The 27,755-nt window shown below is 49.9% G+C and overlaps 1 protein-coding gene across 4 annotated transcripts in view; it reads right to left on the bottom strand.

The window, feature by feature from the left end:
- The window catches only part of CTIF (cap binding complex dependent translation initiation factor), a 146,287-nt gene that overhangs the window by 11,423 nt on the left and 107,109 nt on the right, over positions 1-27,755 (bottom strand). For all 4 annotated transcript variants that reach the window (XM_074931833.1, XM_074931832.1, XM_074931830.1 and 1 more), the window contains one exon: positions 9,740-9,895. In XM_074931833.1, the coding sequence (XP_074787934.1) occupies positions 9,740-9,895 (156 nt within the window). The remainder of the gene's footprint in view (positions 1-9,739; positions 9,896-27,755) is intronic.

Consider the following 27,755-nt stretch of genomic DNA (forward strand, 5'->3'; position numbering starts at 1 on the left):
GTGCCACTTGGAGATTAAACGGAATGAACACACTGTACTGGAAAAAAGTGCAGGAGAGATGGTGCTGCGCAGCCCTGTTTTTAACCAGAGGAGCCTTTGGGAAGAGCCATGGTGGACTTTGTCCTCAACAAGATGGATCACTTCCAGCTTTGTGGTCAGGATCATCATGGACAGCCCCTTAGAAGGGGGCTTGTAAGAAAGATGGGGACAGACTTTTTTCATAAGACCTGCGCCCAGAGGACAAGGGTAACAGTTTTGAACTAAAAAAGGGGAGATTCAGACTAGATAGAAGGAAGAAATGTTTTATGATGAGTGTGGTGAGGCCGTGGCAGAGGTTTCCCAGAGAGGTGGTGGATGCCCCATCCCTGGAAACATTCCAGGCCAGGTTGGATGGGGCTCTGAGCAACCTGATCTAGTGAAGATGTCCCTGCTCAGGCAGGGGTTGGACTAGATGGCCTTTAGAGCTCCCTTCCAGCCCAACCAGTCTGTGATTCTATGGTTCTATGATCATCCTCTACAACCGGGAGCCCTGTTGAGGCACGGGGTGTGCTGTCCTGCTGACACAACTCTGCAGGCACTCTTGGTGAACTCATGGGCCACAGTTGGGGAATTCCTGCCCCAAAAGCCTCCTGGAAGCCCTGTGGTCTGCTAAATGGGTCCTCCTGGGAGGACAAGCCAGTTCTGCTGCACTTCACAGGCATCGTGAAGTGCATCATAAGACATCGATAGCAATTTTCTGCTTTTCCAGAGGCCCCTTATCAACCTACTGTTGCAAGTCTTCAAGGAGGATGCCTGAGATAAGATCTATGGGACTGCTTGGCTGCTCTGCATGGGGAGAGTCACCCACTTCAATGAGCTACAAGCAATTGCTACAGCTCCACTTCTCTTAATGTCACAAGGCACGGGATCGTGCAAAGAGCCAAGACTGGGGAAAAACCGAAGTACAAACGAGGCTGTGGGGGATGGTAATTACAAAACACTTGACGAGCAAGGCCAGTTTCAGGATTCCTAGAATCTGCTCCCATGAGAAGTACCAGCTACTCAACCCAGGAAATTAGAAGGTCAAGTGGGCTGATCCTGCACCCACGAACAAGCTGTACCAGTGCCACCTTCTCTAAAGGGGTACCTAGTCCCTCTCTGGGCATACCCTGGGAGCTAGGGAAGTCATGTGAGACCTTTCTGTAGAGAAGAAACAAGTGAGCACTTGGAAACAGAAGCCCTTTAGTCCACAGGCATAAGTGGCATCTTCATCTTCTCTGCTCACCCATTTGATGCAGAGTTTGCCCAAATACGAAGTTTTGGGGAAAGCCTTTCCCTTATGGAGCTGCCTGTGCTGGTCTCTTCAGGAGGCACAGGCTCTGCCATGCTCCAGAATGTTATTTGTTGGGCTGTGAAAACCCAGCTGAGCTGGGAGAGGATTGGGTGGCATCCACTAGCAATGGTGCTTCTCTCCACAGGGCCTTATGCTCACATCTCTCTGGGGATCTGGTGAAATCTTCAAGCCCACTGAAGATGCCGCCAGCCAATGCATCTCACTGAGGGGTCCCTCTTCCCAGTTCCCTGACCAGGGTGGTCTGGTCTCAGCCTGGGTGAGAACATGCTGACAGCAACTCAGGCTGCTCCATTACAAAGAGGCCACCAGCGTGGGTCACCGCTGGTCCCACAGTCAACTGCCCAGAGGAGGAGGCACAGGGCGGGAAGGAGCTCTGGGCTGGAGCTGCTCATGCTGGCATGTCAGCATCAAGAGTTGTGTCTGTAGCAGGCACTTTCCCTAATGCATTTTGGACATCTTGAAGGAGTTTCGTTTGGTGGCACCTACTCTTTTTAGAGTGACGTGCTGCTCTCAGCTGATGAGACTTCTGTTCTCCTGTTACCCAACCAGGACTCCCTGGGAGGATGCTTAGAAAAGATTAGTTTGTTTATTGCATCAAGTAAGCCAAAATGTTGGTTATCCTCCTTGTCAGGCTCCTGAGGAACTCAGAGATACTTAACAGCAAATTGAATTAAGGCCAGAGGAACAAAACCCTGTACCCAGTCGTGGGAAACTCCTCCTACTCCTTTCCACTGTAGACAGGGGAAGCCATGAAACATGACTCTCTCCCCGGATCTGGATCAGCAGAAGGGATTCCTGCAAAGATGGAAACCATTAAGAGGCAATTACTGGACACAATGATGAAGAAAATCTGGTCACTCATCAACCCAGACACTGCAAGCCAACAGTAGCCTGGTGGTTACACATCCCCTGACTGGAGGTGGACCTTCAGGACCCGAAGGTGGGTGAGACAGACAGACAGAGCCACCCAGTCTGCACACACAGGGAGACCGAGCCACCCAGACGGCCGGCTTCATCCTGCCCAGCCGAAGACATAATAACCCTGGGAGAGGAGGATGTGATCTCATCCCAAGGGTCCTGGGGAAACACAAAACATGGAAAGAAACAGTGGCGAGACCATCATGCTTGATTGCAATGGGCTCCACCCTGGCTCGCCGGACGCTCTCCGCTTTCCTGGCTCTGCGGAGGGAGAGAGCGCATGGCGGCAGACGCAAATAGTTGTGTTTACATCCCATTGAAAGGGTTTTTGGGAACTAACAATGCCTGGTATGGATGGTGAAGGAGAAAAACAAAGCCATGCGAGGAGGAGGGACCATCCTGTGAGATGGTATCTAGTTTCATTTCTTTATCTATCCTAATTGCTTCCTCTGCCTTCTCCATCGGTCCCAGAGAAACAAGGGTGGCATTTCCCCTCCCCTATTTAAAATACGCCATTACAGTTTTAATGCTGGGACTAAACGAGTCCTGTAGCTTTCCAAGAATATATGCTCCTGCACATAAAATACTCATTGGACCAGCCGGACTGAAAGGCATTGCACAGCCCTCCTTGTTTTAGTCTGTTCTCATCCGCTCCTGAATAATGCCCACTCTCCTTCACCTTAACTCTGCCCTTTGACTGAAGCAATGCTGATTAAAGGGAATTCTCTTTTCTCCATACAAGCTGCATTCACATGAGGGTTTTTACCAGAACAGCTACAGTGGGGAGGTCTGGGTGTGTGGGGGCTTTTTGCACGGCTATTTATTTATTGCACAGCGGGCGTGGAGACATGGGGACATCCATCCCTGCCGGGAGCGTGATCCTACAGGCAGACACACTTTGCAGACCCCTGCTCCTGCACGCTACCTCCTGCCATGGCTCACCCCACACATCAGTGTACCCTGCTAGCTCCAAATCCCAGACTTTTCTCCCAGCTCTTCTAGGTCTTCAATCCTCCTCTTCTGGATTCCCATGACATTTCCCCACTTGTTTGTTCACTCCATTTCTCCTTCCTTCCCGTGTCCCTGACCCGCTGTCTCCTCTTTCTCCTTCCTTCCCTGGCATCCCTTCCCTCCCATGCCCACATCCCTCATCTATCCTCCACCCTTTCCCCCTACAAATCACTTCCCAGTTTCTCCCAGTCCTGCCAGACTGGAGACCAAACCACTGGTTTTTGCAGAACCAGACGCAGGGACCAGGAGGGCAGAGTTATGAGGAAATAAGTGCTCTTCTTCATAAAGGACTTATTTTCTCCAGTCAGATCTGGCCTCATAGAGCTACCTGGGTGAAAGGGTGGCGTGGGATCAGGATCTGGCCCCTTTGGTGCTTTTGCTAATTTGATAAAGGAAAAATTCTGTCTCATTCTCTGACTAGGAGAATAATCTTAAAAATCCTAGCATCTCATTATACTGTCAAAGACCCTTTTTTGACTCAAAAGGCTGGTGGTTTTTAAAAAGTGAGAGTGATTAAAAAAACCCCCAACACGTTAAGATACAATTTTCTTTTCCAAACAGCACCACCCTCCCTGCTCATCTGACTGCAGCCGGGGAGGTTTTCCTCTCTCTTCCTCTGAAGGAGACAGTGAAAAGGCAGTGCCCTCTTGAAGTTTAGACGTTAATTACCATGTTAGAATATTTTGCTAAATTACACAGCATGGCCCCAGGAGATAACAGGCACTAAGAGAAGGGAGGGGAGTGGATACCCGTCTACATGCTGCACCGCAGACTCAGACGTGGGGGAAAGGCAATTAGACAGGGAGTATTTATCCTCGCTGCACCACCACCCTGAGGCTTTCAGTTAGCAGCATGTACCAAGGCAGGGAAGTGATGGGAGTGTGCCAAGATTTTAAACGATGCTGAAATGGGACCGTCTCTGCCAACCAGACTGGAGGTAGGAGACAACTCCTGCAGAGGAGCAACTGTCCTGCCTGCTGCCAGCCTGCCAGGTCTGCTCCCTGCTGCCTCTGTGGGGTTGATTCACTGCTCCCGGGCACTGCCCTCAGTCCTCAGGGTTGGTAATAAGACCATAAAAGCATCTGTCTTGGGTCAGGTCAATGCCCACATCCTCCTTATAGGTGCTGATGCTCAGCGTGACGACCCCCAGGGTACCCACTGAGCCCCAGCAGCAATAACCCGCTCAAGCTGGAGCGACCTCTGTGAATTGTTCCTGCAACCACAGTCTCCTGCATGAAGGAATTTTGTATTTTAATTAGACTCTTAGTGACGAGCTGCTTCCTTGGGTTTGCTCTGAACCAGCTCCAACAGTCTCATCCAATGCACCCGCGGGTGCTGAGAGTGGGATGGTGCCGCACTGAGGCTCCTCCCTGCCACCCCTGGAATCCAATCCCTTTGTTTCCAAGCTAGGACGTCATGAGTGGACAACCAGACGGGTGAACAAACTGGTTGGATGGTTGGGCTCAGAGGGTTGTAGCTATGGGGTTACAACCCAACTTCAGCCGGAGGCCAGTGACGAGGAGTACTGAGGAGTCTGTCTCAGGATCTGCCCTATTTAGCATCCTTATCCATGACCTGGAGGAGGTGAGGAGCATGCTCTTGTGAAGTCTGTAGATGACACCAAGTTGCGGGGACCAGTGCTTGAGAAGGTGCCATCCTCAGAGGGCTGGAGGAAGGAGTCAAGAGGAACCTTAAAGATTTGAGAAGAAATAAGCCCTGTGCAGGAGAAGAACACAGAGGCAGGAGTAAGGGGTAGGGGCGTGAGAAGGGGCAGAGCCCACCCTGTGTTGCTTGCCCTTGTGGGACTCCAATTGGCCAGGTGCCTTGAGGGGACCACAGTGACATCGCCACCTAGCATCTTCTTGAGCTTTAGGTCCCGTAAGCCAGTTTTTCCACTTCTTTGCTCTGTTGCCGTAGGCAACTACTCAGGTTACCTGGCTGCAAAGCAAGGTCTGACTGCTGAATGCCGTCATAAAAATAAACAAATGCATCCAAAGCAGCACTTGACACCAACCACCTTGGCTGGAAGTGGCTCCTCCTGGCAGAGGGCTGGCAGGAAGGTGGCAGCTCCCAGGCCCAGAGGCACCTCCTGGGTTGACGTCCCAATAGTATTGACTGAGATCGAGACACAAGAGGAGCCAAACTTTCCAACACCAATCATCTGTCCTGGGTTCTGTAGAACATGACTGTGGCTCCAAGCTGGCTATGATCCTTCCTTCCCTGAAGACCTCAGCCATCGCCAAGAGCTGGGCCAGGTCCCTCAGGACCATGTCCTAATGCTTCTCCTCCCCAGCAGCACCAGGGCATGAAGCAGGGAGGGCAGTGAGCCGGGCTGGCCCATGCCAACCCTGCTGACACACACAGAGCCGTGGGCAGAACAGAGCTAGATGAAGAACAGCCAGCTCCAATCATGCTTAGGAAAGAGTGAAGAAAGGCCAAAGTGGTGATAATCAGTGAACAATAGATGGCAAATAATAATTTATTATCTCTACATCTTCAGTAGCCATGGGGCACAGGGATCTGGAGTGCTCCTGCCCCACTGATGGTTCAACTGACATTTGCTGGTCCCTGGTCTTAATCCATTCTGCTGAAGGCCACAGAAAAGAAGAAATACAGCCAGGCTGCAAGAACCAAAGTCCCTTGGTTGTTCTCCTGGTTTTAGTTGGTTCTGGGGAACGTGCAATGTGAAGTGTTGTTGAAGTGGGGCTGAAAGTGGTCCTCGGTGTTTGGGCATGGACAGAGGCTTTGGGGCAGCCAGGATGTCAGCATGTTGACTCCCCACCATCCTGAGGGGGGCAGAAGAAGATGTGCAGGAACAAATTTGGTGTGGTTTTTGTGAAATAAAGTGAGGCCAGAGTTGAGAGCACATGGGCTGTAGGGCTGGGAGAAGACAATGGGACATCCCTTTTGCTTAGACCATCCAGCGCAGGAGCCAGAGCTAAAATGGAGCGCAGGAGCTAAAACTGCTAAAAATGTTTTCATCGAGTCAGATAAAAGACATGTGGAAGAACATGGTCCTGGAAGGTGCCATCACTGGTCCCACGTGAGGACAGTCAGGGCTGGAAGCTGGCAAGGGCCAAGCCTGCAGTGCCCTGGCTGCAGCACAGCCATCTCTGGAAAAAGGTCTTCCCCAGGAACAATGTCCTCTTTCAGCTTGTCTTTGACTCCCCAAAGCTCTGAGGGAAGAACAGGAGGAAAGCTCTTTCTTTTATTTAACTTTTCTCTCCTCTGGTCGCCCCAAAAATCCCGCCTTTCTCCCCACTGTCTTCAGTGTCGATCTTCGGGCTGAGCTTGGATATCCATTTCCCTTCTCCAACCTAAACTATGAACTATTCCAAGCAGAAAAACATGTTTTGATCCAAACCACCATCCAAATTCACTGTGCTCCATCAAACCACTTTAACGAGAGCTGGACCCACCTTTTAATTCTCTTGGCAAACCATCTCTTTGCCTAAAACCCCAATGTTGACCCCACAAGACCTTGTTGTGAAGACAGTCTCTGCCTGCATAAATCTCACCCCAGACGCTCAGAATGGTTCTGAAAATTAGAACTTTTTGATTCTTCGGGGACCTAGATCCTGGAGAGGCAGTCACCATCTCACACACGGTGGTAGACTGTCCTCTCCCTTCTCCTCCCACCCTGCTTTCCAGCAGGCAGCTCAGGCGATCGGCCCAGAGGAGGATGTGGCAGAGTCCCCTGGGATGGGGGCTTGGCATGGACCACACTTGTGCCAAAGGGCACAGCCACTCCCTTGGCTCCTGAAATGTTGCTTGGGCAAGGTGGTAGCTCTGACCCAAATTTCCTTTGAAGTGATTAAACACCCGTTCCCGCGGCTGACATCAAAATGCATCAGTCTGTCTGCCTGCCTGAGGACGGTGATGAACGCTGGTTCAATTAGCCAGCAAACACCAGCATTTATCATTCCAGCCTCGCCTGAAATGAACTTATCTTTTTATTTATTTATTTTCTCTCCCAGCCCACAAAACCAACCCATCCACACTGCTCAATAAATAACACGGGTGTTGCCACCTGATGCCCCAGCCACGTCCCCAGCACCTCCTCATAGGGCTACCAGCACCAATGTCCTCGCTGTCATCCTCGCTTCCACCCAGCCCAGCTCTACAACTAATGGTGGTGTTAATTTGGGGGGAAAGGAAAGTAGCTGGAGAGAGAAAGCTTTACAGGGAGAAGGGAAGAGACATTCCTGCCTCAGTCATCAGGCAACTTTCCCTTTCCTCTTGCTCACTCCCTCGCTGACCTTTGGCTGAGTCTGCCAAAGCTATAAAGGAAAAGTGAAAAAGAAAATAAAATAAAAAAAAGAAAAAAGAAGCAGCAAAATTAAGAAGCAAGAGGAGCTGAAAGGACAGGCAGAGGCAGAGGTGTTATGTCACCTCTGCTAATGATTTATTGTCAAAGGATGGGTAGGTGGAAGCAGAGGGAGCTAAGCATGACTGTGTGCAGCACAAAGGGGCTTTGCTGGGGGATGCCCAAGGGGGAAGGAGTTTGGAGCGAAGAACTGAGATTGTACATGGGGATGTATGTGCAGATCAGCAAGAAGGGGAAAAAACCCATGGTGGGACCTACCACACCTTGCAAACCTGTCCTGAGGCTAGTGGAAATGTCAAAGCTTATAGGCCGTGGTAACACTCCCTCCTGCCCTGGGACACCAGCTCATGTGCTTCATGAAGCTGATCAAGGGACGAGCACTTGCACAATCAGGGAGTTTCCACCATCTCACGGAACACCAGGCAGGGCCAGCCTGTGCAAATGTCCCTGTCCTCTCCTGGGTGCAGCTTGAAGAGCTCACCACCACCTCCTCAGCTGTGTCCACAGCCTGGCTTTGGCTCTGGCAACCATCTCAGAGCCTGGCATCTATCACTACCGATAAACAGGTGGTCCTGTTCTCCTGGGTTGGCCCAGTGTGTCAATATGGTGGCAAAAAGTGGCAGCAAGATGAAAACCCATCCCAGAGCCACAGAAGAGGAATGGCATGAGCCAAGGTCACAATCCTGCGGAGCGAGCAGTCACAGATCAACTATTTTGGGGCAGGAGAGCTGGAAGACTCAGGCTCACCCATGTCAGCTAAGATAAGAGACTTCTCTGACAAAAGACACCACAGGGACAGAGCTGTCCTGCTAAGGAACAGAGAGATGTATTTTTAAAAGTAAATTTATGCATGATGTCTTGATATAATAAGTAAAGGCTTTTTATGGGGCTTCCCTGTAGCAAAAAATATCCCTGATACCCGAAATTCATGTCCTTCTGTGCACCTCTAGACCACCACCATGTCCCCACATACCAGTAAGGTGACAAGAGGGACCGTGATAGCATGGCAAGGGCAGACAGGAGTGATCAGGGAACAATCCTGGCAGAATCAGGGCTGGGTTGTGTCACGACTGGGATGGGAAGTGGAGGAGAATGGGGACTTTGCTAGACGCCAAGATCTTCCCCATAAGGTGACACATACCGCTGTGGGCAGAGATTCTGGGGAAGTTAGGCTATTCTTAGCATCCCTCTCACACCTCCTCCTCTGGATATGTGTGCCTCGTCACGACGCCTGGACTCTTCCTCAGTGCTACAGTCACCGTCTGTGAACCCTGCCCACAATATTACTGCTAAGACAAAATGTTTATGATGTGTTTGCATTCAGAGAAAACTTCCCATGCATGTAAAAAAGTCATCGCTGGCAGTTTCTTTATCCTTCCCTTGCCCAAGGTCTAGTGGAGAACTTATTTTACAGTGAGTTATTTATGGCCTGACAGAAGCACTACTGACAATCTGAGACTCACAGCTCCAGCCCTGGGCAACGAGGCAGATTTTTCTGAGAAAGTCTTCTACAGACAGCAGCAGGAGACAAAACCATCTTTAAAATAGGATGGGGGAAAGCCCTCTCTTGATCTACTGAACATTAATGCTTGAGTTGTCTTTTCTGTTTGTCCTTACCAAGGTTGCTGCCACTACCCTGAACCAGAGCTCAGGCTCTGAAATAAGCTCATCAGGAACTCAGGTCCTCTGAAATGTCCCCAATCCTGGTGGCATGGTTGGGTTTCTCCTGCACTAGGAGGGGAGTAAGGACATATGAGACCTCACCTCTCTCCCTCTTTCCTCCTGTCTCATCTATTTCGATGGCTTCACCTGCTTTTCAGAAGTTTTTTAAGCTGCTTTGGTGGGGATTTTCACAACGTTGGGATTTGCAAACGCAAATGCTGTGTTTGCAATCCCAACTGTTGAGCTTTGCAACCTCTTGGACAAACGGGTCGGGCTTGGAGTGCGTGCTTTAATTAGCAGAAACACAATATGCAGGAAAAGCAAAGCATCCCTGCAGATGCTGGTGCTTTTGGGCTGAGAAGTGTTGATGCTGGCAAAGCAAACCTCTAGCAATCACAAAACAAACATCTACGAATCATGGCACCTCAGCACTGCAACGCAACGGCTTGGCCCACGGGTGGAGAAGGACAAACTCAGAAGGCATTTACCTCCCTGAGGCAGGTATAAATGGGGCAGACAAGGACTCGAAAGGGTTCTCCGGTGCTGCTCCTCATGGTGCCGAAGACTTCGCAGAGAAAGGTGATGAACCCCAGCCAGCGCTCCACGTCCCGCTGCTGCAACTCCTCCCGCATGGTGAAATCCTTCTGCAAGAGGGACAGAGACAACAGGCTGCATCAGCAAAACCACATCGCCATGGGAGAGGCAACGGCTGTCTAGAGAGAGAATTAGGAGGAAATTGAAACTCAGGGTGGGGGGGAGGAAGACAGACAGACTGACTCTTTAGTAACAGCGGGGAGATTACTCAATGCACGCGGAGTGGCTGGAATTTCAACACAGCAAAGCCACCAGAAAGCAGGTACTGTAGAAATATCACCAACCCTGGCAATAACTGTCATGGCTTGCGTTAGAGACAGCGTCCCCTGTGCCCTGCCCTCCCCCTCGGACAGACATGGGGACTCTTCTTCATACGCACGACCAAGATCAAATAAAAGCAGCAGCAAAGAGGTTAAATGAAACGCAGGGGAAATGCAATGAATGCTGGCAGTCATGCTGGGCTTGGTGATCCAGGCAGATCTGCTCAGCTTGTTCGTTCTGGTCTCTTCAGCAGACCCAGTGTCTGGCCAAGGGCATCCTAACGGCCTGGCTACTCCCCAGGGTCTCACAAAATTACAGCTCCCTGCCCAATCAGAAGATCAGGGCAGCCTGGGGTTGGCATTAAAAGGTCACCCTGCTCCTGAGCTGATGGTTGCCATGACCAAGGATTATCCAAATGATGTGATTTATGAAGCAACATCAGGAGGAAGCGTGCAGGGACATAGCTGCTCCCCCATCAGTCCTCCAGCTGCAGAGAAAAAGATGGGGTTTGCCCAAAGGCAGGATATAAAAAGGGTTGTGTGTGTTGGGAGTGTGTGGCAAAGAGCAAGAGGAAACACAGAAAAGCAAATAAAAACCCTTCTAGAAGGTGGCACAAGAGGGTACATCGCACTCAGAGCCGAGAGGGTTTCCCTGGGCTCTCAGTGATACTGCAGAGCTTCTTCCAAGATGTCCCACACGACTTTGCTTGTCTGTCTCCATAGTGACCTTTCTTTGGTATTAAAAATTAGTAGACATTAAGCAGGGGAAAATTAAAGAACAGGACAAGTTCATTCTCAACACTGTGTGTTCCAAGTGTGGGTTGCATAGCATTCGAAATCCAACAACTAAATAAATTATCTTGTATCTTTTTCATCTCAGTTTATTCCTACTGCCTGAGACAGCTTTGCTGCTGCAAATGCTCCGACCTGCAGCTGCACTCTGCAAAGCCAGGGAGATATAAAAGCCACCACACCAAAGTTCAACACACAGGACAACACACAGGAGATCTTTCTTTTGAAACAAAGGTAAGTAAAGCAGCTGCTAAAGAAAGCCCAGCAAAAGCACAATGATTATTTTCATGACACAAACATATGCATATAAGATTCAAGACAGGAGCTATTTATATGTTTCATTACAAAAGGAAAAAAAAAAATATATTTGCATATGCAGGAAAAAGGCTCGTTAAATAACTGAGGCACTTATTAACCAAACAGTGATGACTAATTCCTCTCTACACCCATTTCTATAAGGCAATTGCCCAACTGTGTCTGCGACTCTGAAGTCAACCTGCAGCCAAATCCTGTTGGGTCTTCTCAGACTCTCTGGGGGAGTTTGCAGGGTTTGTCCTTCATTATCCAGCCAGTCCCAGGGCGGTGATGGAAGAAAGGGTTATTTGCCAGTTCAGATTATCACCTCAGGGTTACCAAATTACTCATTCTGGAGTTTTCACTTGAATTTCAATTAAAAAAAGTCAAAGAGAAATGACCTCCTGAGTATTGAAAAATTAAAAAAACAAGCAAGAGCATCCTGTGCCCCTCCAGCCTCACCCACCCATAAGGTCACTCCCAGCCACCTCTGCTCTGGGATGAAAAGCACCCTTTGAACCCTGGAAATCTTCCTTGATGCCCCGAGACCTTTCCATCCCTGGCACTGAGCTGTCTCCTACATCTCATGCAGAGTCCCACCTGGCTCCAGCTCCTCAGCCATCCTGCCCCTCCCAGGATGGATGACCCCCAGCAGCCCCCCTGTCCTGCCTGGGAAAGCTCACACTGATGAGTCTGGGGAGCTGGGCCGTATTTTGGGATCCCTGGGGGATGCTTGGAAATTCCTAGCAGCTTGGGATAACCACATGGGGTCTGTGGTTCCAGATTACTGGGAGAGAACAAAAACCACCACAGGACTCTCCTCCTTCCTGTTCCTGCTTCAAACACATCACCCCGCTCTGCAGCTTCACAAGAGAGAAAACTGACTCTCAACATTTTCTCTTAAAAAAAATATTTTCTGTAAAAAACCTCATCCATCCAACCAACCAACCAACCAACAAACTTTCATAAAACAACCACCAAACCAAACCAAACTCATCAGGCCTGGGACGGGAGCTGGGCAGGAAGGGATGCCACCACCCAGCACCCTCTTTTTATCACCCTATGGCACCCGGTGGGTGATGCCACCCAGAAGAGATGTCAATGAACATTCTGCCCTCAGCCCGGCAGCTGAAGAAGACCCTTTGAAGACAAAAGAGACTGGGGTCCTCTCCCAACCCCCAAAGTCATGACAAAGCTTATGCAAACTTTGACGATCACCATGAAGGACAGGAGTGGGGGATGGAACGTGGGATAGATGCAGAGGTCACCGTAGAACATTTTCACCCAGAATGTGATACTGCAGCGGAAATAATTTAGTTCCATTTGCAGCCTCAGGCCAAATTTCACAAAAGAAGATCGTTTGCATGTACTCTGAAAAAGGTGGGGTGTTATACTGATTCCTTTGACAAAGTAGGAAAAGCACCTTGCCAGAGGTAGGAATTACATTTTTTGGACCATGCCTGCCTACAGGCAAGAGTTGGACTTGCAGTGCAGAGCTGAATCTCCATGGTAGCCAGATCTGCAGTGCCAGGGCTCTCCCAAAGCATCCTGAGATACCCATCTGCTTTGGCCCCACAGTACTGTGCTACACCAGTGTCATAGTGCATACAAGGAAGGTGCCCCGGGGAGCTTTGTCCTTAAATTTAGCCTTCAGACAGCGGGTTTGACCAGTAACACAGCACGCGTAGACAGGCAAGCCAACACGAACTCTGCCTGTGCAGAGGTGTCCTACTTCCCGTGGGGTGTCTGTGTTTGTGTTTGAGGAGGCCACTGCTGTCATCTAGGTAATATGGTCAACAGAGTTACGGGTGAAATTCACCCGGCTGCTTGTCAGCTGTGATCCCAGCAGGACCCATGACCCATCATACCTGGCATGGAGAACGTGGAAAGCAACTCAACTGCTTTTCCAAAGGGTGCGCAAACAAAATGGATGAGCCAGACCAACAGCATGGGAGAGCTGAAGAGCTGGAAGGCAGCAAAGAGTGGCTCAGCAGAGAACAAAACACATGTCCCATGTGCCCAGGGCACATCCGATGGAGCCGTGCCCTGACCCACAGACCTCCGCACCACTGTTGAGAAGCCTTGAGGAGGCTGAAGAGTGCTGAAACCAGACGGCCGGGTCACTGCCCTGCCCAGTGAACTTTATTTGCTCTGGAAATGCCTCATGGAGTTATATAAAAATAACCTGTGCATTGGCTTGCCCCATGCTTAGGTGGTGATGTCAGGGCAGTAAGCAAATTATCTTTCATCAGTTTGGCTGTATTTTTAAACACAAATTGTATTACTAATTTGAGGGTGCCCTGGCCTGTAGATAATCCGGGCGCGTTCACTGGATGACCTTCCTTCAGCACCTATAGTTTAAAATAAAAATTTATACCAGGTAGCAGGGTTGACCCCCCTCCTCTGCCTGGTTTGGGAGAAGAGTTCACTAGGAAACCATGTGGCAAGTGGGGAGATGCCAAGGGGTCCTCTAAAGAGGTCTCATACAGGACAAGTTTGGAGTGTAAACCCGAAGGATAAGCATGTTCACCATGTTGGGTATCACCACACATGATGGGTAGGTCAGGGGTGGCCCATGTTCAGGCATGATAGGGATGGGAAATGGCTCAGCCCACCCTCTGATATTCCCTGCTGGACCCTTCTAAGCTTGGCTGAAGCCTCTGCCAGCAATGGAAATAGAAAATGCCTTTATCCTGGGAGTCTCCACTCTTGCATCCAAGTGAAAGCCCACTCCTCATCTCAGTGTAGAGGTAGCTCATGCAATGCTATCCTTTCTTAGCCCACACATGAGACGTCTCCAAGACCAGGACCAAGCCAGAAGAGGTAAGAAGACTGGCCACTCTATGGGAGAGGAGGAAAATACATCCTTTATCATTTTTGGTGGGCAGCAGAGTCAAACGGAATGAGAAGCAGCATTCTGCCATCAGATCTAAGCCCTGCTGCAGCCCAGACATCTGCAGTCAAAAATTCATCCCTTAGGAGTTTGCCACACTTTTTTTAAGATGAGTCCCAGATGACTCTTCCCCAGATCTGGGCCCACCGACTCATGGCTGACTGTGTCAGCAGCAAGTTTACAGGGCAAAAGTTTACTGTGGGATAAAAATGAGGGTTAATTTAAGCATCGCTACCTTCTGATGGAAAAAAAAAAGAAGACACATTTGGGCTTGTTGCTCTGTAAACACATGGCTCTTCCTCTGGCAGCACTGCTGTTTACTCATCATTGTCAAGGAGGCAGGAAATACTGAGTCAGAAACACTGCACAAAAAGAAATATATAATGCTTAGATATCAGTGCTAGGTGCTATATAAAAAGCTGAGAGAGGCTGTGCTAAATGCTTGATCTTACTGGCATTGTGCTACAAAAGGCTGGAGCCTTAAATGGCTCTTTGGAAAGGGCCTGAGACAAACAAAATGGGTTGGAGGAGGGAGCTGGCGGGTAGATGCTGGGATGGTATCTGTCCCTTGTTGCTCTCCTGGAGGCACACAACCTCCACCTGCTCTCTCCCCAAACCCTCCTAGGAAGGGCTCCAATAAATGACATTCTGCACACTTAACATTTTTGCATTATTCCCTGTTTATAATTGGAGTAATACGTGTGTTTAGGTCCTGGCTGGAGATGGCTCTGGAGTGTAGCTTTGCTTTCTGAGGAGTATAACCCAGTGAGATGGGTAGTTTTTAGTACTGGCCTTCAGAAGTCCAGGAGATGCTGGAGAAACCTGTGGCAGCACCAGGGAGTGATGGAACACCTCTGCCCATGGAGGCTCGGGGTCCCACTGACTCTCTCTGAAGCAGAGCTACCACCCATAGCTTCGTTGGGAACACCTCACTCCACAGGGACAACACTACACAAGCTCCTTTGCTGCACTAAACCACTGGAGATGGTGGGACACGAGGTGGGACCATCAGCTTTTCCATGGGCTCTGCTCTTCCTCCAGCCACCCACAGCAATGTTCCTGGCCTCTCTGCCTGCACCCTGCTGACACTTCCCGAGGACCAAACCATACCGAGATCGCACCACCCCATCTCTGCCCATGCCACTGCCAGCACAGGGACTACAAGACAAGGCAGAGTAAGATGACAATAGAAAACCTGCTTTGAGACAACAGCTTCTACCCACCACTGGGAAACAGCAGCACAGGAGACTGAGATTTATTTCCAGTCCTCTGTGGGCCCCCATCACCTCTGTACCCTGATTTTCCAGCTGGCAAACGGAACGATTTACTCATCTTCCTCTGCAAAGTGCTTTGGGGCGTGTGACTGAGACATGCAAATCATGGCAATTATTATTACTCCAACAAAGGAGCTATTGACATTTAAAGAAGATAAAGCTTTTAAATTATGGATGACACCCTGTGCCCAGCCTGCAAAGGTCCCGGCTTCACCCAGCCGTGAGGAATTTCACTCCCACAGACTTGCATCACGTTGTTTCCTCCTAGCCTGATCTACACCAGGTGAACGTGCACCATCTTTCTCTCAGGGTGTTTTGGCCATTTTGGGAAAAGCAGCAAATCCTACTGGTGGCCTTCAGCGTGGATTTGGGTTTCCAGAAAGATTCAGAGCTCTGTGAATATTTCTGATCACAGAGGTCTCCAAAATGGATCCCATGGTGAAGGCTCAGTTTACCAGGACTGTGCCCACCACCCTGTGGGCAACCACCACCCATCAGCCAACCACCAGACAACATATGACCTGCATTAAATGTCACTGATGAATTCCACAAGAACGACTCACCGAAGATCCTGCAGCCATCGGACAGACACAAACAGTGCTTATTCCTCTCAAAAGGATTTGGGCAGGAAGGGGAAAGTAAGGTCAGAAAACTGGTTCTTGGTTCTTCTAAAGTTGATGCTGAGCAAACTCCCAGGATTAGGAACATCCATGAACTTAAGAACTCCTCAGGTTTGGGTAACCCAGGCAGCTGATAGCCTCAGGATAACTGCAAGAGGAGCTTCCTGTGTCTCCAAACACCTCGAGGTGACCAGGTGGGTGGTCACTTGAACCTCATAATCCCTGGTTTTACCATGACCTCTCTGCCTGCCTCCAAATCAGGGATCAACAGCAATTACCCACCCACTGTGGGCGTCTCACAGCTTGAGCCAGCAATGTCTCTGAGGTCTCTAGGGCTGCAGAGGTGCAAGCAGTTCATTATTGATTTAGTTGAGGCTTAAAGCACGCAGGTGGGAACATAATGATGGATGTGCAAACAGAAAAGCGTTGCTGTTAACCTAGCAGTTGCTGGAGATCTTGGAGCACTGTCTCAGTGGAAGCTCTGAACATCAGGAGGATGAAATAGCATGGTCTGCACACCACGAACAGTAAACACCACTTTGTCCCAGTGTAAAAATCTTTAATGACCCTCTGAGTGCAGAGAAAGCAGAGTGAGAAGAAACAACCCAAAGGAAATCCCCTGGTCTCCTGTTAACTCCTTCTTCTTTTCCCTCATGGAGGGAAAACCCATCAGAATTGAGATGTGGCCGCATCCTGGGAAGAGACTGTGTCCCACAGGTCACCAGAGCTTACCACTGAATTGGAGCAAATCTCATTTCCACCAGAACACATTCACATCTCTGCTGAGTTACCAAGGCTTACCCCATGTATTGCAGGACTGTCTCTCCAAATAATTTTCAAGTGGGATAATTCACAGAGCAGAAACACTCAAAGAGAGAGTGGGATGCTCTGGGAGCTCTGGCTGCTTCACCAGAGGATGTTTGCCAGCACCACCTCCAGCAGTACCCAGGTGACAGGGTTGTCTTCCTCATTACTTAATTTTTATTGCCACCCTTCCTATCTAGCTCCCTTCTGGTTTCCCAAACATGTGCCAGGGTGTCAGCTCAGCTGGATAACAGCAGTTTATCACCACTTTAAAGACCTGAGTTATCCCATGAACACAATCACACAGCAAAATGTCATGGCGTGCCCCAGCCAGATCTTACAGTGAGTAGAGGGACACAGACAGACAGCAGGATACAAGGATATAGGGAACTAGTGATACCATTGAGAGCCAGAAGCCAACCTCCCCATCCCATGGATAAGGACTGCTGGGGAGACAAGGGACCATGAAGAAATACAAATTAATTTCCATGCTGGGAAGGCAGCCGGGGCGTCCGCTTGACCCGGCCCCGCAGACACTCCATGGCTGTAATGCCCGGAGGAGGCAGCTCCCACTTGGCAGGCTTGCTCCTCCGGAGTGTTGCAGAAGATCCTCATTATATTCGTTTAAGTCCCGGTGTTGCAGGAACCCTGAGGCAGTGACATGCCCTTTGCCTGTGAGAGCGTGTGTGGGAAAACCTCGTGTTACCTTTGGATGCTGGGAGACACTGCGAGTCCTCTCCCAGGCAGACATTCCCTGAGACAGGGGCAAAGCATCCATGTTCCCAGGAATATCCTGTCCCTGGATCAGCAATCCCCTCCCTGCTCATGGAGGTGGTAGGAAGACAGGGGATAAAGCACAGTGGATCGCTGCCCATCCCAGCATCCGCAGCAGCACTGGCACCCCCACTGCATGGAAAAATGTATTAATATAAATCTCCCAGCCCACGGGCTGCATTCTCCAGAGCATGAGCTCAGTGTAAAACCATGCTGGGTTGAAGAAATCCCCCAAACAAGTGTATAGGGGCTGGTTTATATGGGTGGGGATGGTTTGGTGGGCAGTTTTCAAGCCCTGCTCTGTATCAGGACAAGGTCTGAGTGCCAGCATCATCCCCAGCATCTGCTCAGAGGCCACTTCCGTGCCTGAAAAAATGCCCATCCCACACCCAATGGCAGCCTGGGGTGATGACCGGGTCCCCAGTGGAGGCTGATGGACGGATCCTGCTTGCAAATACTGCAGCTGGAAATGATCAGCCTTGCAGGCTGGGGGGATGTACCAGGGACCAGCTGGATTTTGCCAGCAGACTGCATTCTTATTTTAAGCACTGCACATGCCATGTGTCCTCTTCGTAAGGCAGAGGTTGCCAAGGGATCTGTGGGGACAGGCCAAGCCTGCAAAGAGGGATATAAGAGGAGGAAAAGTGACCATAGAGGCAGGTGCTGCTTCATCCAGGCACTGTGGCTAGAAAAATTTTGCTTGCATTTGAAAGGAAGCTGAAATACCAGCCTGCCCGTGGATGACTGAAAGCAGGCAGGGGAAAAAAGCAGGCAGCTAATCCCGTTTGCTGTTGGGAGCTTTTCTGCACAGGCACTTCTGGTTTACCCTGGCTCAGTCCTGGGAGCTGGCAGCAGGACGCTTCCCAGAGGGATGCTAAGACCTTTCTAGTGAGTATGTGCTTGGTGGTGCTTCACCATGGGATGGGACCACCAATCTGCTGGGCAGACTGTGGGGTGCAAGACACTGAGGACTGACCTCTGCTTCTCTGCAAGCCTGGACTGATGGGTGAATGAAGTCCCAGGGACTTCACCCATCCCCAAAACCTGCCCCTGAAGTGGAAGCCTCCAAGTTGGGTGGCTCAGCAGAGAACCTTTGGATGGACCTCAATGCACAGAGACAGGTACAAATTGGTCCAAGAGGCATGGGTCATTACAGAATTGTAGAACTACTGAATGGAGTTTGGTTTGGAAGGGACCTCTAAAGGCCATCTAGTCCAACCCCTGCCATGGGCAGGGACATCTTCACTAGATCAGGTTGCTCAGAGCCCCGTCCAACCTGGCCTGGAATGTTTCCAGGGATGGGGCATCCATCACCTCTCTGGGCAACCTCTGCCAGGGCCTCACCACACTCATCATAAACAATTTCTCCCTTCTATCTAGTCTGAATGTCCCCTCTTTTAGGTTAAAACCATTACCCCTTGTTCTATGGCTACAGGCTCTATGAAAGTCTGTCCCCATCTTTCTTCTAAGCCCCCTTTCAGCCCTGGGGGGGCGCTCTAAGGTCTCCCCGGAACCTTCTCTTCTCCAGCTGAACCCCCCAACTCTCTCAGCCTGTCCTCCCAGGGGAGGGGCTCCAGCCCTTCGATCATTTTTGTGGCCTTCTTTGGGCCTGCTCCGATAGGTCCATGTCTTTCCTGAACTGAGGACACCAGAGTTCCATTATGGCCAGAGGTCTTGGCTTTTTCCTTTAAAAGCAAGAAAAAAAAAAAAAAAGATGGATGCACAAAAACATGGTGAGTGGGAGAGCACAGGGGGTCCTGCAGGCAAATGGACAGATTCATCATGGGATGGGTTCTCTCTTCATCTGCCCAGAGAGTACACCACATGGGAGAGGAGGGAACCAGAGGAGTTAACAGATTCTCAGCCAAAGATATTTGTGGCACCCAGAGTTCGTGTAAAGTTTCATACTGGGACCCTTCTCTAAATTCTTTCGGTCATGGGAGAAAACACTGCAACTGTTTAGTCTGCAGGGAGGTGGTGGCTCTGGCCCAGCACTCAACATCGCTGAGCAAACATGCTGGAAAGCAAAGGGGCTGAAAATTTGCTTTTCACCCTGTCTCTCCCACTGCTGTGGCTAAGTATCCTGTAAGCACTGGGTACTGGTGCCAGAGCTCCCTGCTGGAAATGCAGCTCTGGGCTCCTGGGATGAGGGACAAGTGACTACTGACATCCTAGACCTGGAGGTGAAGTACCAGCCTGCTAAAAAATATTATTTACACGAAAGAGCTCAGAAAATCTTTCTCAGGGGCTAATATTTAAAAACTCTGTGAAGCTGGGGAGTTTCTGCTATAGCAAATGCATTTGGCTAGGTTTTTTTAAAATGGGTTGAAAAGATGGATTAATCTTTTCTGCTCATCCCCTGAAGCATGCAGATACAGAGAACCCTACAATGCTGCTGGAGCTGCCCATCCGTGCTGGAAAAGCTGCGATGACAGAGAAGAGCTGCGGAAAGCAACATTAACCTGCAAAACACCTTGATCCCTCCAAACCTTCCATCTCTAAAGGGACGCTCATGATTACCAATGGCATATTTTGCAGCATATTAGCAGAGCAGCTGACTCTGAGCATCACCGTGTAAGACCACTGGATGGCATTGGTTTGAACATTAAAGAGTTGCAAGGAAACACGCCTTATTCTTATTAACAAAGCAGAAATGGAAAGGTTTTGTTTCTCCAGTCTGACACTACTTCTTTAGCCAGCGCACACTTTGGTTTCGCTGTCTTTGCTTTCAGTTCCTGCTGCTTCTGGACTGGAGGCAATATCATTGGGTTTGGGTTCACAGTGCTGCCAGAGATGATCCTCCTAGCCCCTCATTATTAAAAACCTGATATGTAGAGCAACAGTAATTAAAAAAAGAAAAAGAACAGAATGTAGAGGAATTTATCACTGGGAGGGGAAAAGGAAGCATTGGTTTGGGACGCTCGGTGAGGAGGGAGAGCATGGGGGGGACCCTATGGGTCGTAGCACCACTGGTGAGACCTGAGGATTTGTCATGATGGGTTGGCATCATCCAGCCATGCATCGTTTGCTCCTGTTTGCTCGATGCTGTGTTTTGCACCAGGATCAGCCCCAGTTAAGTGTGGGACAGGGACCTGAAACAATTCTCATGCGTTTCATTCCTCAGCTGCCATGTATCCTCTGTCTCCTCTGCTCCCATGACTCGTCCCACCAAAGCCACTTCACACCATTACTTTGCATTTGCTACTTTAAATGTCAGCAGCAGGAAAAGATGAGGCTGTGCAAAATGATACCCACGGGGGAGGTAAAGGGGATGTAGACTGCACAGCAGCATTGATTCTCCAAATCCAGATTTTGACAGGTAAGTACATGCAAGTGTAAGTACATCCAGCGGTGAAAAAACTGAGCCTAAGCCTGGCCATGGGATGCTGAGGGTGCCCACGTTGTGACACCCACGCTGCAGGTCCCTCAGGACTGTCCCTCTGGGGTGCCACTGCAGCAGGACAGCTGTGAAGACCAGCAAAAATCCGCTGCGGGCAGCCTGTGCTTGAGCACATCAATCAAGCCCACTCAGTTGGAAACAGAATTTGGTACAAATTTTTATGGCTCAGCTAGAAATCCTTAAAAAAATGAGATTTCCTGCTGGCAAACACAAGAGCATCTCCATATCCCACGCGTCTGTGGCTGAGAGATGTCAGGGATGGGCAAAGCACAAGCTATCCCATTTCCCCTCCATTTCCATGAATGAAAAAAAAGGTGTTGCCCTTTCCAACGTGCTTCTACACAAACCCCAGCTCTGGGCTGATACTGGCACCTATATCTGCTCTGGCCTCGGCCCTGGCACCTGCTTCTCTGGCACATTCCTCTGCCAGAAGGATGCTTCATGCCCTAGCAAAGTGCCTGGGGGACATGGGGGTTTGCAGGTAGGGCGATTCATTGCAGGGTCCCAGTGAGCATCTGAAAATCCTGTACCCAGGCGAGGTGAAGGGAACCAGCTCAGAGCAGGGCTGGGGATGGCAGAGAGGCTGCAGGTACCGGCAGCAGGGTTCTTCCAACCCCACTGCATCCCCAAACCCCCACCTTGGGGTGGCTGCAGCAGCCTGAGCCAGATTTATGCTGGAGCAGGCAGGAGCAGATGGTCTGGCCAGGAGGGTGCCTTAGGCCGGCTGAGTCCCTGGGCTGGCAGGAACACGCTCCCGCATCCCAGGGTTGTATTTGAGCCTTTGAGGAGAAAATGGAGAGCTGGAGCTGATGCCAGTCCAGCCTGGTCTGATGGGATCTCAACACTGAAGTGTCCTCCCTACCTCCAGGGTAGCAGGTGGAGGGGGGTCCTCAGGCATTTCTTCATCTCTCAGTCAATGGATAAATGCATTTTGAGGCTTTTTGTTTTTTTCTGCCTCTCCTACCAAAGCCCTAGGGGTACCCTGAGTGGTCCTGAGCATCCTCACCCAACACCAATTACTGGGAGCAGCTAGGAGCCAACCCCACCAGTAGCCTGCTGCCTGTATCTGGCGCAGAGCTGCAGGCAGGCTGCAGGCAGGCTGCACAGTCTGCAGTCTCCACCTAGAGCCCAGCAGAGCCTCTGCTCCGTGTTGCCTCCACGCTGCAGCCCATGCACAGGGTGTGCACGGGTCCCACCACCCAAAGCCCCCCTGCTCTGAACTTGGCTGTGCTTTTAGTAGGCAGCAGCAGCAGGCAGCAGCTCAGCCAGGGATGCTCCTGACACTCCCCACCACCAGCCTGCAGGACCACGAGGAACCCCCGCTGAGTCCCACCACCACTGGAAGGTGCCCAGATAGAGCATCCACTGGCCAGCAGAGAAGAAGGGACACCAAGCACTATCCCTGAGGTCACACCAGGTGCTGGAGCAGGGGCTGGACCCCACCATGTCCTTACAGATTCGGCCCCTCCAGGTTGAAAAGGAGCCAGGAGAAACCACACACGACTTATTTACTGAGTAAAGGTGATGGCTATTTTTTCACGACATGCCTGACCACAGCAATATAAAATCTTACCAGCACAATGGATTCAAGTCAAATACACCATTCTTTAAACTCTAAGGCTTTTTTTTTTTCCCCACTTAGTCTTGCTTCCCATCTCTCAACTGCATGGTGCCCTGCTACTCAAAACTAAACACCTCTGTGCAAAGACATGCACGTGGCTGCATCAGACGGACTCCAGCCCCCCAGCTACCTGCAGGGCAGCAGGGACAACCCCCCTGGCATCCCCTGTGATGCCCACTGGTATGTCAGTGGCCCTGTGGCCACCTCCAGCTGCAGTTCAACTCCTCATGGGGCTGTGAGCCCCGAAACCTACCCCTGGGCTCAGGCTGAGGACTGATGTGCAGTGCAACCCCACAGCCTATTTAATCTGGGGTCCAGTTTAGCTGTTCCCAGCTCAGAGGGCTCCTAGTGCTTGTAGGGCACAGCTCCTGTCCCCATCCTCCCCTTCTAATCCATGGGAAACTGTTGCCTTTTTATTTGCACTCCATTAAAACCCCAGATCTTGGGTTAAAACCCTTTTTGTGGCCCATTAACCCCCCCCCCCCATCTCACCATCATCCTCCAAGCAGGTGATGCCCAGCGCTCCCTCTTCCCTGCCACATTCCCACATTATGGAAAGGCTGGAAAGGAGCCGGACGACTCCTACAGCCACTGCTCCGCTTGGGAAAAGCGGCAAGTTTAAAGCACGCAGCTCGATATTTAATCCAGGGCTCTCCAATAACTCACAGACCCGCATGGGACCTGTCTGCCAGCGGCTCCTGTAACCTCAACAGCAAAGCCGAGCGAGCGTTCTTACTACGGGCAGCCGGTGCTGGCTTGGACAGACTTAGGAGTAACTGCAGGGCCAGCTCTAATTGATGCCCGGCTCTGTCCTTCACCTGCTGGCACGGGCAGGCTGCCAGCCCGCTCCCCTGGCTCCCTCTCCTGCCCGCTGCTGACATTTGCATGGGTTACAGATGACTGTGCAAAATAATTTAAAAAATCACAATAAAATAATGGGAATGCAAATATTAAATAACAAAATGTAAATATAAAAATATATTAAAAAATAATAATATAAGTAACAAATACTCTGTTACAGAATTACAGAGCATCTTCAGAGACACAAATGGGGGCAAACAAGAGGGAATACATCTTCCTGCTCCCCCTTTTCTCCACGCTTGAGAGCAGGCAGCTGGGGATGCTACTTGGAGCTACCCATGGGGCTGCACTCCCTGTCCCTCTCCAAGCCCATATACATATACCATGAATATATGTGTGTGCGTGTATTTAGAATCGCTTTTGAATTCCCTGGGTGTATAGAAAATAAATCCCATCTGCAAAGCTGCGTTTAGCAGGCAGCTTTTGCTGGTGAGTCCCACCATGGTTTATAAAACCAGGACAGTGCTATCAACACCAGTGCAAAAATGAAAGGAAGGTGGTTTCTAAGCTTTGCAAGTTTCTGCAAACCCCCAAATGAACGTGATTACACAAGGGCAGCATCATTTGCTATTTGTCTGCCTGTGCTGGGCTCCTGCCAGGCTGGCAGAGCCCATGCACACATCAGCTCTGAGGTTCACCACTGAGGTGTCCCTCATCCCCGCAGAAGAGCTGTGGGCAGCAGCTCAAGCTGAGGAGGCTTCCCCCATTGAATCACCACCTCGCCTTGGGAAGAGCTCATCAAACTCTTCTGGAAGAGAAATCAAATGCAGCGAAGTTAGGCTCGTGCACAGATCGAAGAGACCGATGTGATGTTGCTCCACGGAGCTGAGCGTGCAAACGCTCACCGCCGCAGCACTCCACACACACATCCTTCTGGCCTTGGGATTTGCTCCAGGGACCTCAGGACCCTTTTTTCCTCCTTAAATGCTACCTATCTTTCAGTGAAACAACCGTTCTGGTGACTCCTGGGCAATGTCTTGTCTGAGACAAGTGATACCACTGTGTTTTCTGTGCATGAACAAGACCATCTGTAATCAAATCAAATTAAAAACAGCCACGGAAGGATCACCCATGGGTTTTGCAGTCAATGCTGGACATGGCATACAGGCCAGACACTCGCCAGCCATGCCTGGATCCTCCTGCCTCCACTTCTGTCAAACTACAAACTGCTCCCCACCGAAGACCCAGATCTCAATGAGGTTAAGGGGGAAAAAAAATCTGTCTTTCAGTATTAATCATGTGTATTACTTCAATGTCCCAATTCCTGCAGTATTCACTCAGTGTCTTTATCCTCACAACCCCTACAATGGAGAAAGGGCTGCTATCACTGGGAGGTTAAGTCATTTGCTCAAAAAAAGGAGTGATTTCAGACTTCTCCTAAATCCTCATGCTCAGCATGGTAAAGGCTCCCCTTTGCACCCTGATTGATTCTCCAGTATGTAAGAGGGGGTCCAACCCATATTTTCTTCTTCATCCTCCTCCTGGGCTGACAACAACAGGGTTTTGGCCACCTTCCTGGTTGACTCCCTCCAGAAGTGATCAAACCGACCACCTCAAACCCAGCCGAATCCCCCGAAACACAAGTGTGAGATCTGCCAAAAACCACGGGATTGGACTCAAGTTTGTACAACCAAAGCGAAGCACAGTGCCAACCCAAGGGAGGGACATTCCTGGGGCATCGAGAGATTAAACTAAGATGATGAAGAAACCTTGTGCGGGTATGTGATAGGGTGTGCAATAGGGTATGCCATAGGGTACAAATCAGGGAATACAATAGGGTATGCAACAAACAACCCGTCCACACTTGCACCAAGGCATTTCCAACCACAGGGCTGTACCAGGCACTAGCTCTGGCTGCACAGAGCTCTGCTGCTCTGTGTTGAGATGTCCATTTTGTGGTGTGCGTTTTTTTTTTTTTATTAAAAGAAGGTATCAGCCTTCTGTTTGATGTGCTGTTGGCCGTGGTTGCTAAGGGGAGCAGTGTACAATTACAGCCCCAGTGATGTCCACTCTAATAATACACTTGGCTCTGCATAGCTCAGATGCAGACACAGCTCTGCTATAAAGAGCACAGCCATTTCAACAGAGGAATACTCCAACTTATGTTACATGTGAAGGGTTTGTGGCACGTTGCTTAACACCCCCCACTGAAAAAAAAAAAGCACCGCAGCCTGGACATGCCAGTGAGTGAAACTACAACAAGCAAAAACCTCTTGCAGAAGACTTACTTCCAATCTGTTAATTAAAAAGGTATTTCTAGAAGGGTGAAGAAACCATACATGTGTCCACCAAGGTGTTCTTGCATGCTTTCATCCACACAAGCTCACTGGGACCAATTTGGCCACGTCCACCCCAAGGGCTTGCGCAGCCCAAAATTATTCTTTGTACCAAACACCAAACCAAACTTAACGAGAAGATCAAACCCAAATAGCCTGCCACACTACCAAGCCTGCACATGGGAGCATCTCCCCGAGCTTCACCAGCAGCCCAGCCCATGACACCCCTTTCGGCACCTCCGTTCAGCAGCCCGAGAAGTTCACAGCACCCAAATTCAAGGCTTGGCCAAGATTTTGGACCAAAACGCAGAACGAGGAATGAATTCAGACCAGAGTTTTCTTGATAAATCCCCTTAGAGCCTGAAAAGGTGTGACGCCGGCTGGGGGGATGCTCTGCAGAGGAGCTGCCGGCAGGGAGGGGGATGACATGACAGCATTCCTGTGCCACGGCGCTGGCATCTGTTTTGGGATCAAAACAAGTCCCCCGAGATAAGCTGCAAACATGTGCAGCCCCTGAGCGCGAGCACCTTGCCAATAGCTGAAAATGTAAGAGGAGCCAGGTTAAAAAGACGGTTTATTCAGTTTATTGTCTGTTCTGAGGGAAAACCCTTTGCTGCTTGGTTTATGGTCTGTCAGGGTATAGGGTTGCTGCCTATAGGTACTGGGGTGCTGGCAGGGTGGCTCAGTGGGTTAATGCACTAATTTATGAGATCCTCCGGTGGGGCTGTGCTGTTGCCATCGCAGTCCCAAGAGAAAGAGACAAACAAGGCCCTACAAAACAGGAGCATCTGCCGGGAGCAGATGGGGGGGTAAGCGATCTGGCCCCAGGCGCCAGCAGCGCGGGGGGGGGATCACGTTGATCCCGATTTATCACACCCCAGCAGAGTAATTCCCCAGCTTGCCTGTGCCTGGCGAGCCGAGCTCCTTACGTCCGGGGATCAGATTAGTCTGAAAGGTGCTACAGAGACATAAATCCAGCTCTGGAGCAGGATTTGTTAGTAAAGTTTTCTTTTTTTGATTAATGGAAAATTATCTAGAAATGGCTGATGGAAAGTATCTGATGGTGGAGGGGCCGGGACTGGAGCTGGGTAATGTTATATCATGAACGATATATCAATATATCATATTGATACTGATATATCAACATTGAACTATATATCAATACGATAGCCATATTACTCCACAATATCCATATATTATCCAATATACCATATTGATATTGCTAGTATATCCTATATCAATACCATCAACACCTTTATTTCATGACAAGGCAGCTGCAATGAGTCTTTCATGCCTCCTATCCGCGTCTGTCTCCAGCCAGGGCTATCAAGCCTGAATGCATCACAAAAATTCTCAGTTTAAGGCTTGTCCAAAGTATTTCATCAATCTGCATGAATGCATCTGATTATTTTGGTTGGAAAAAGAAACCATGCTTGGAGAAAGTCAAAATCCTTTACTATCAGAAAGGAAATGTTAAATTATTTATTCACATAGCACTTTGCTTTTGTCCTGTCACCTTTTGCCCCATCAAGACATTTTTAAAAGACGTGCAGTTTGGGGCTGAGCAAATCCCTTTTGCATATTTTTCTACGCTCCAGCACGTGAACTCAATCACCCACACACCCTGCTCAGTCTTTTAATTTCTTTCCAGCTTTCCACAACAGACATCATGCTCCCATTGCACTGAGACTGGCTACATGTTCCTGGGAAGCACTTTGGAGCTCTCTGGAGATAGGAGATGTATTATTTATTCTACATTCATGCTATAAAGAGCTGAATATGAAGCCAGTTGTTATTGCACAATGCTGCAGTATAAATCAGTCTACTGGGTCTGTTGGTAGGGGTGGAAATGCTGGGGCAAGAGAAGAAAGCAAGCTAGAGGAGTCCTCTCCTTCAGCCAGAAGGACTAACATCCTCAATTTTTGGATAACACTCTGCTGCTCCCTGGTTATCACTCCTGCACTTTATTTAGGATTACTTAGCATCGCTCAGCCAAACGGGGGAAGACACAAGAGTGACTGGCATGGGAAGAGTGGGATGC

This window comes from Athene noctua, chromosome Z, assembly GCF_965140245.1.
Source record: "Athene noctua chromosome Z, bAthNoc1.hap1.1, whole genome shotgun sequence".
NCBI lineage: Eukaryota > Metazoa > Chordata > Aves > Strigiformes > Strigidae > Athene > Athene noctua.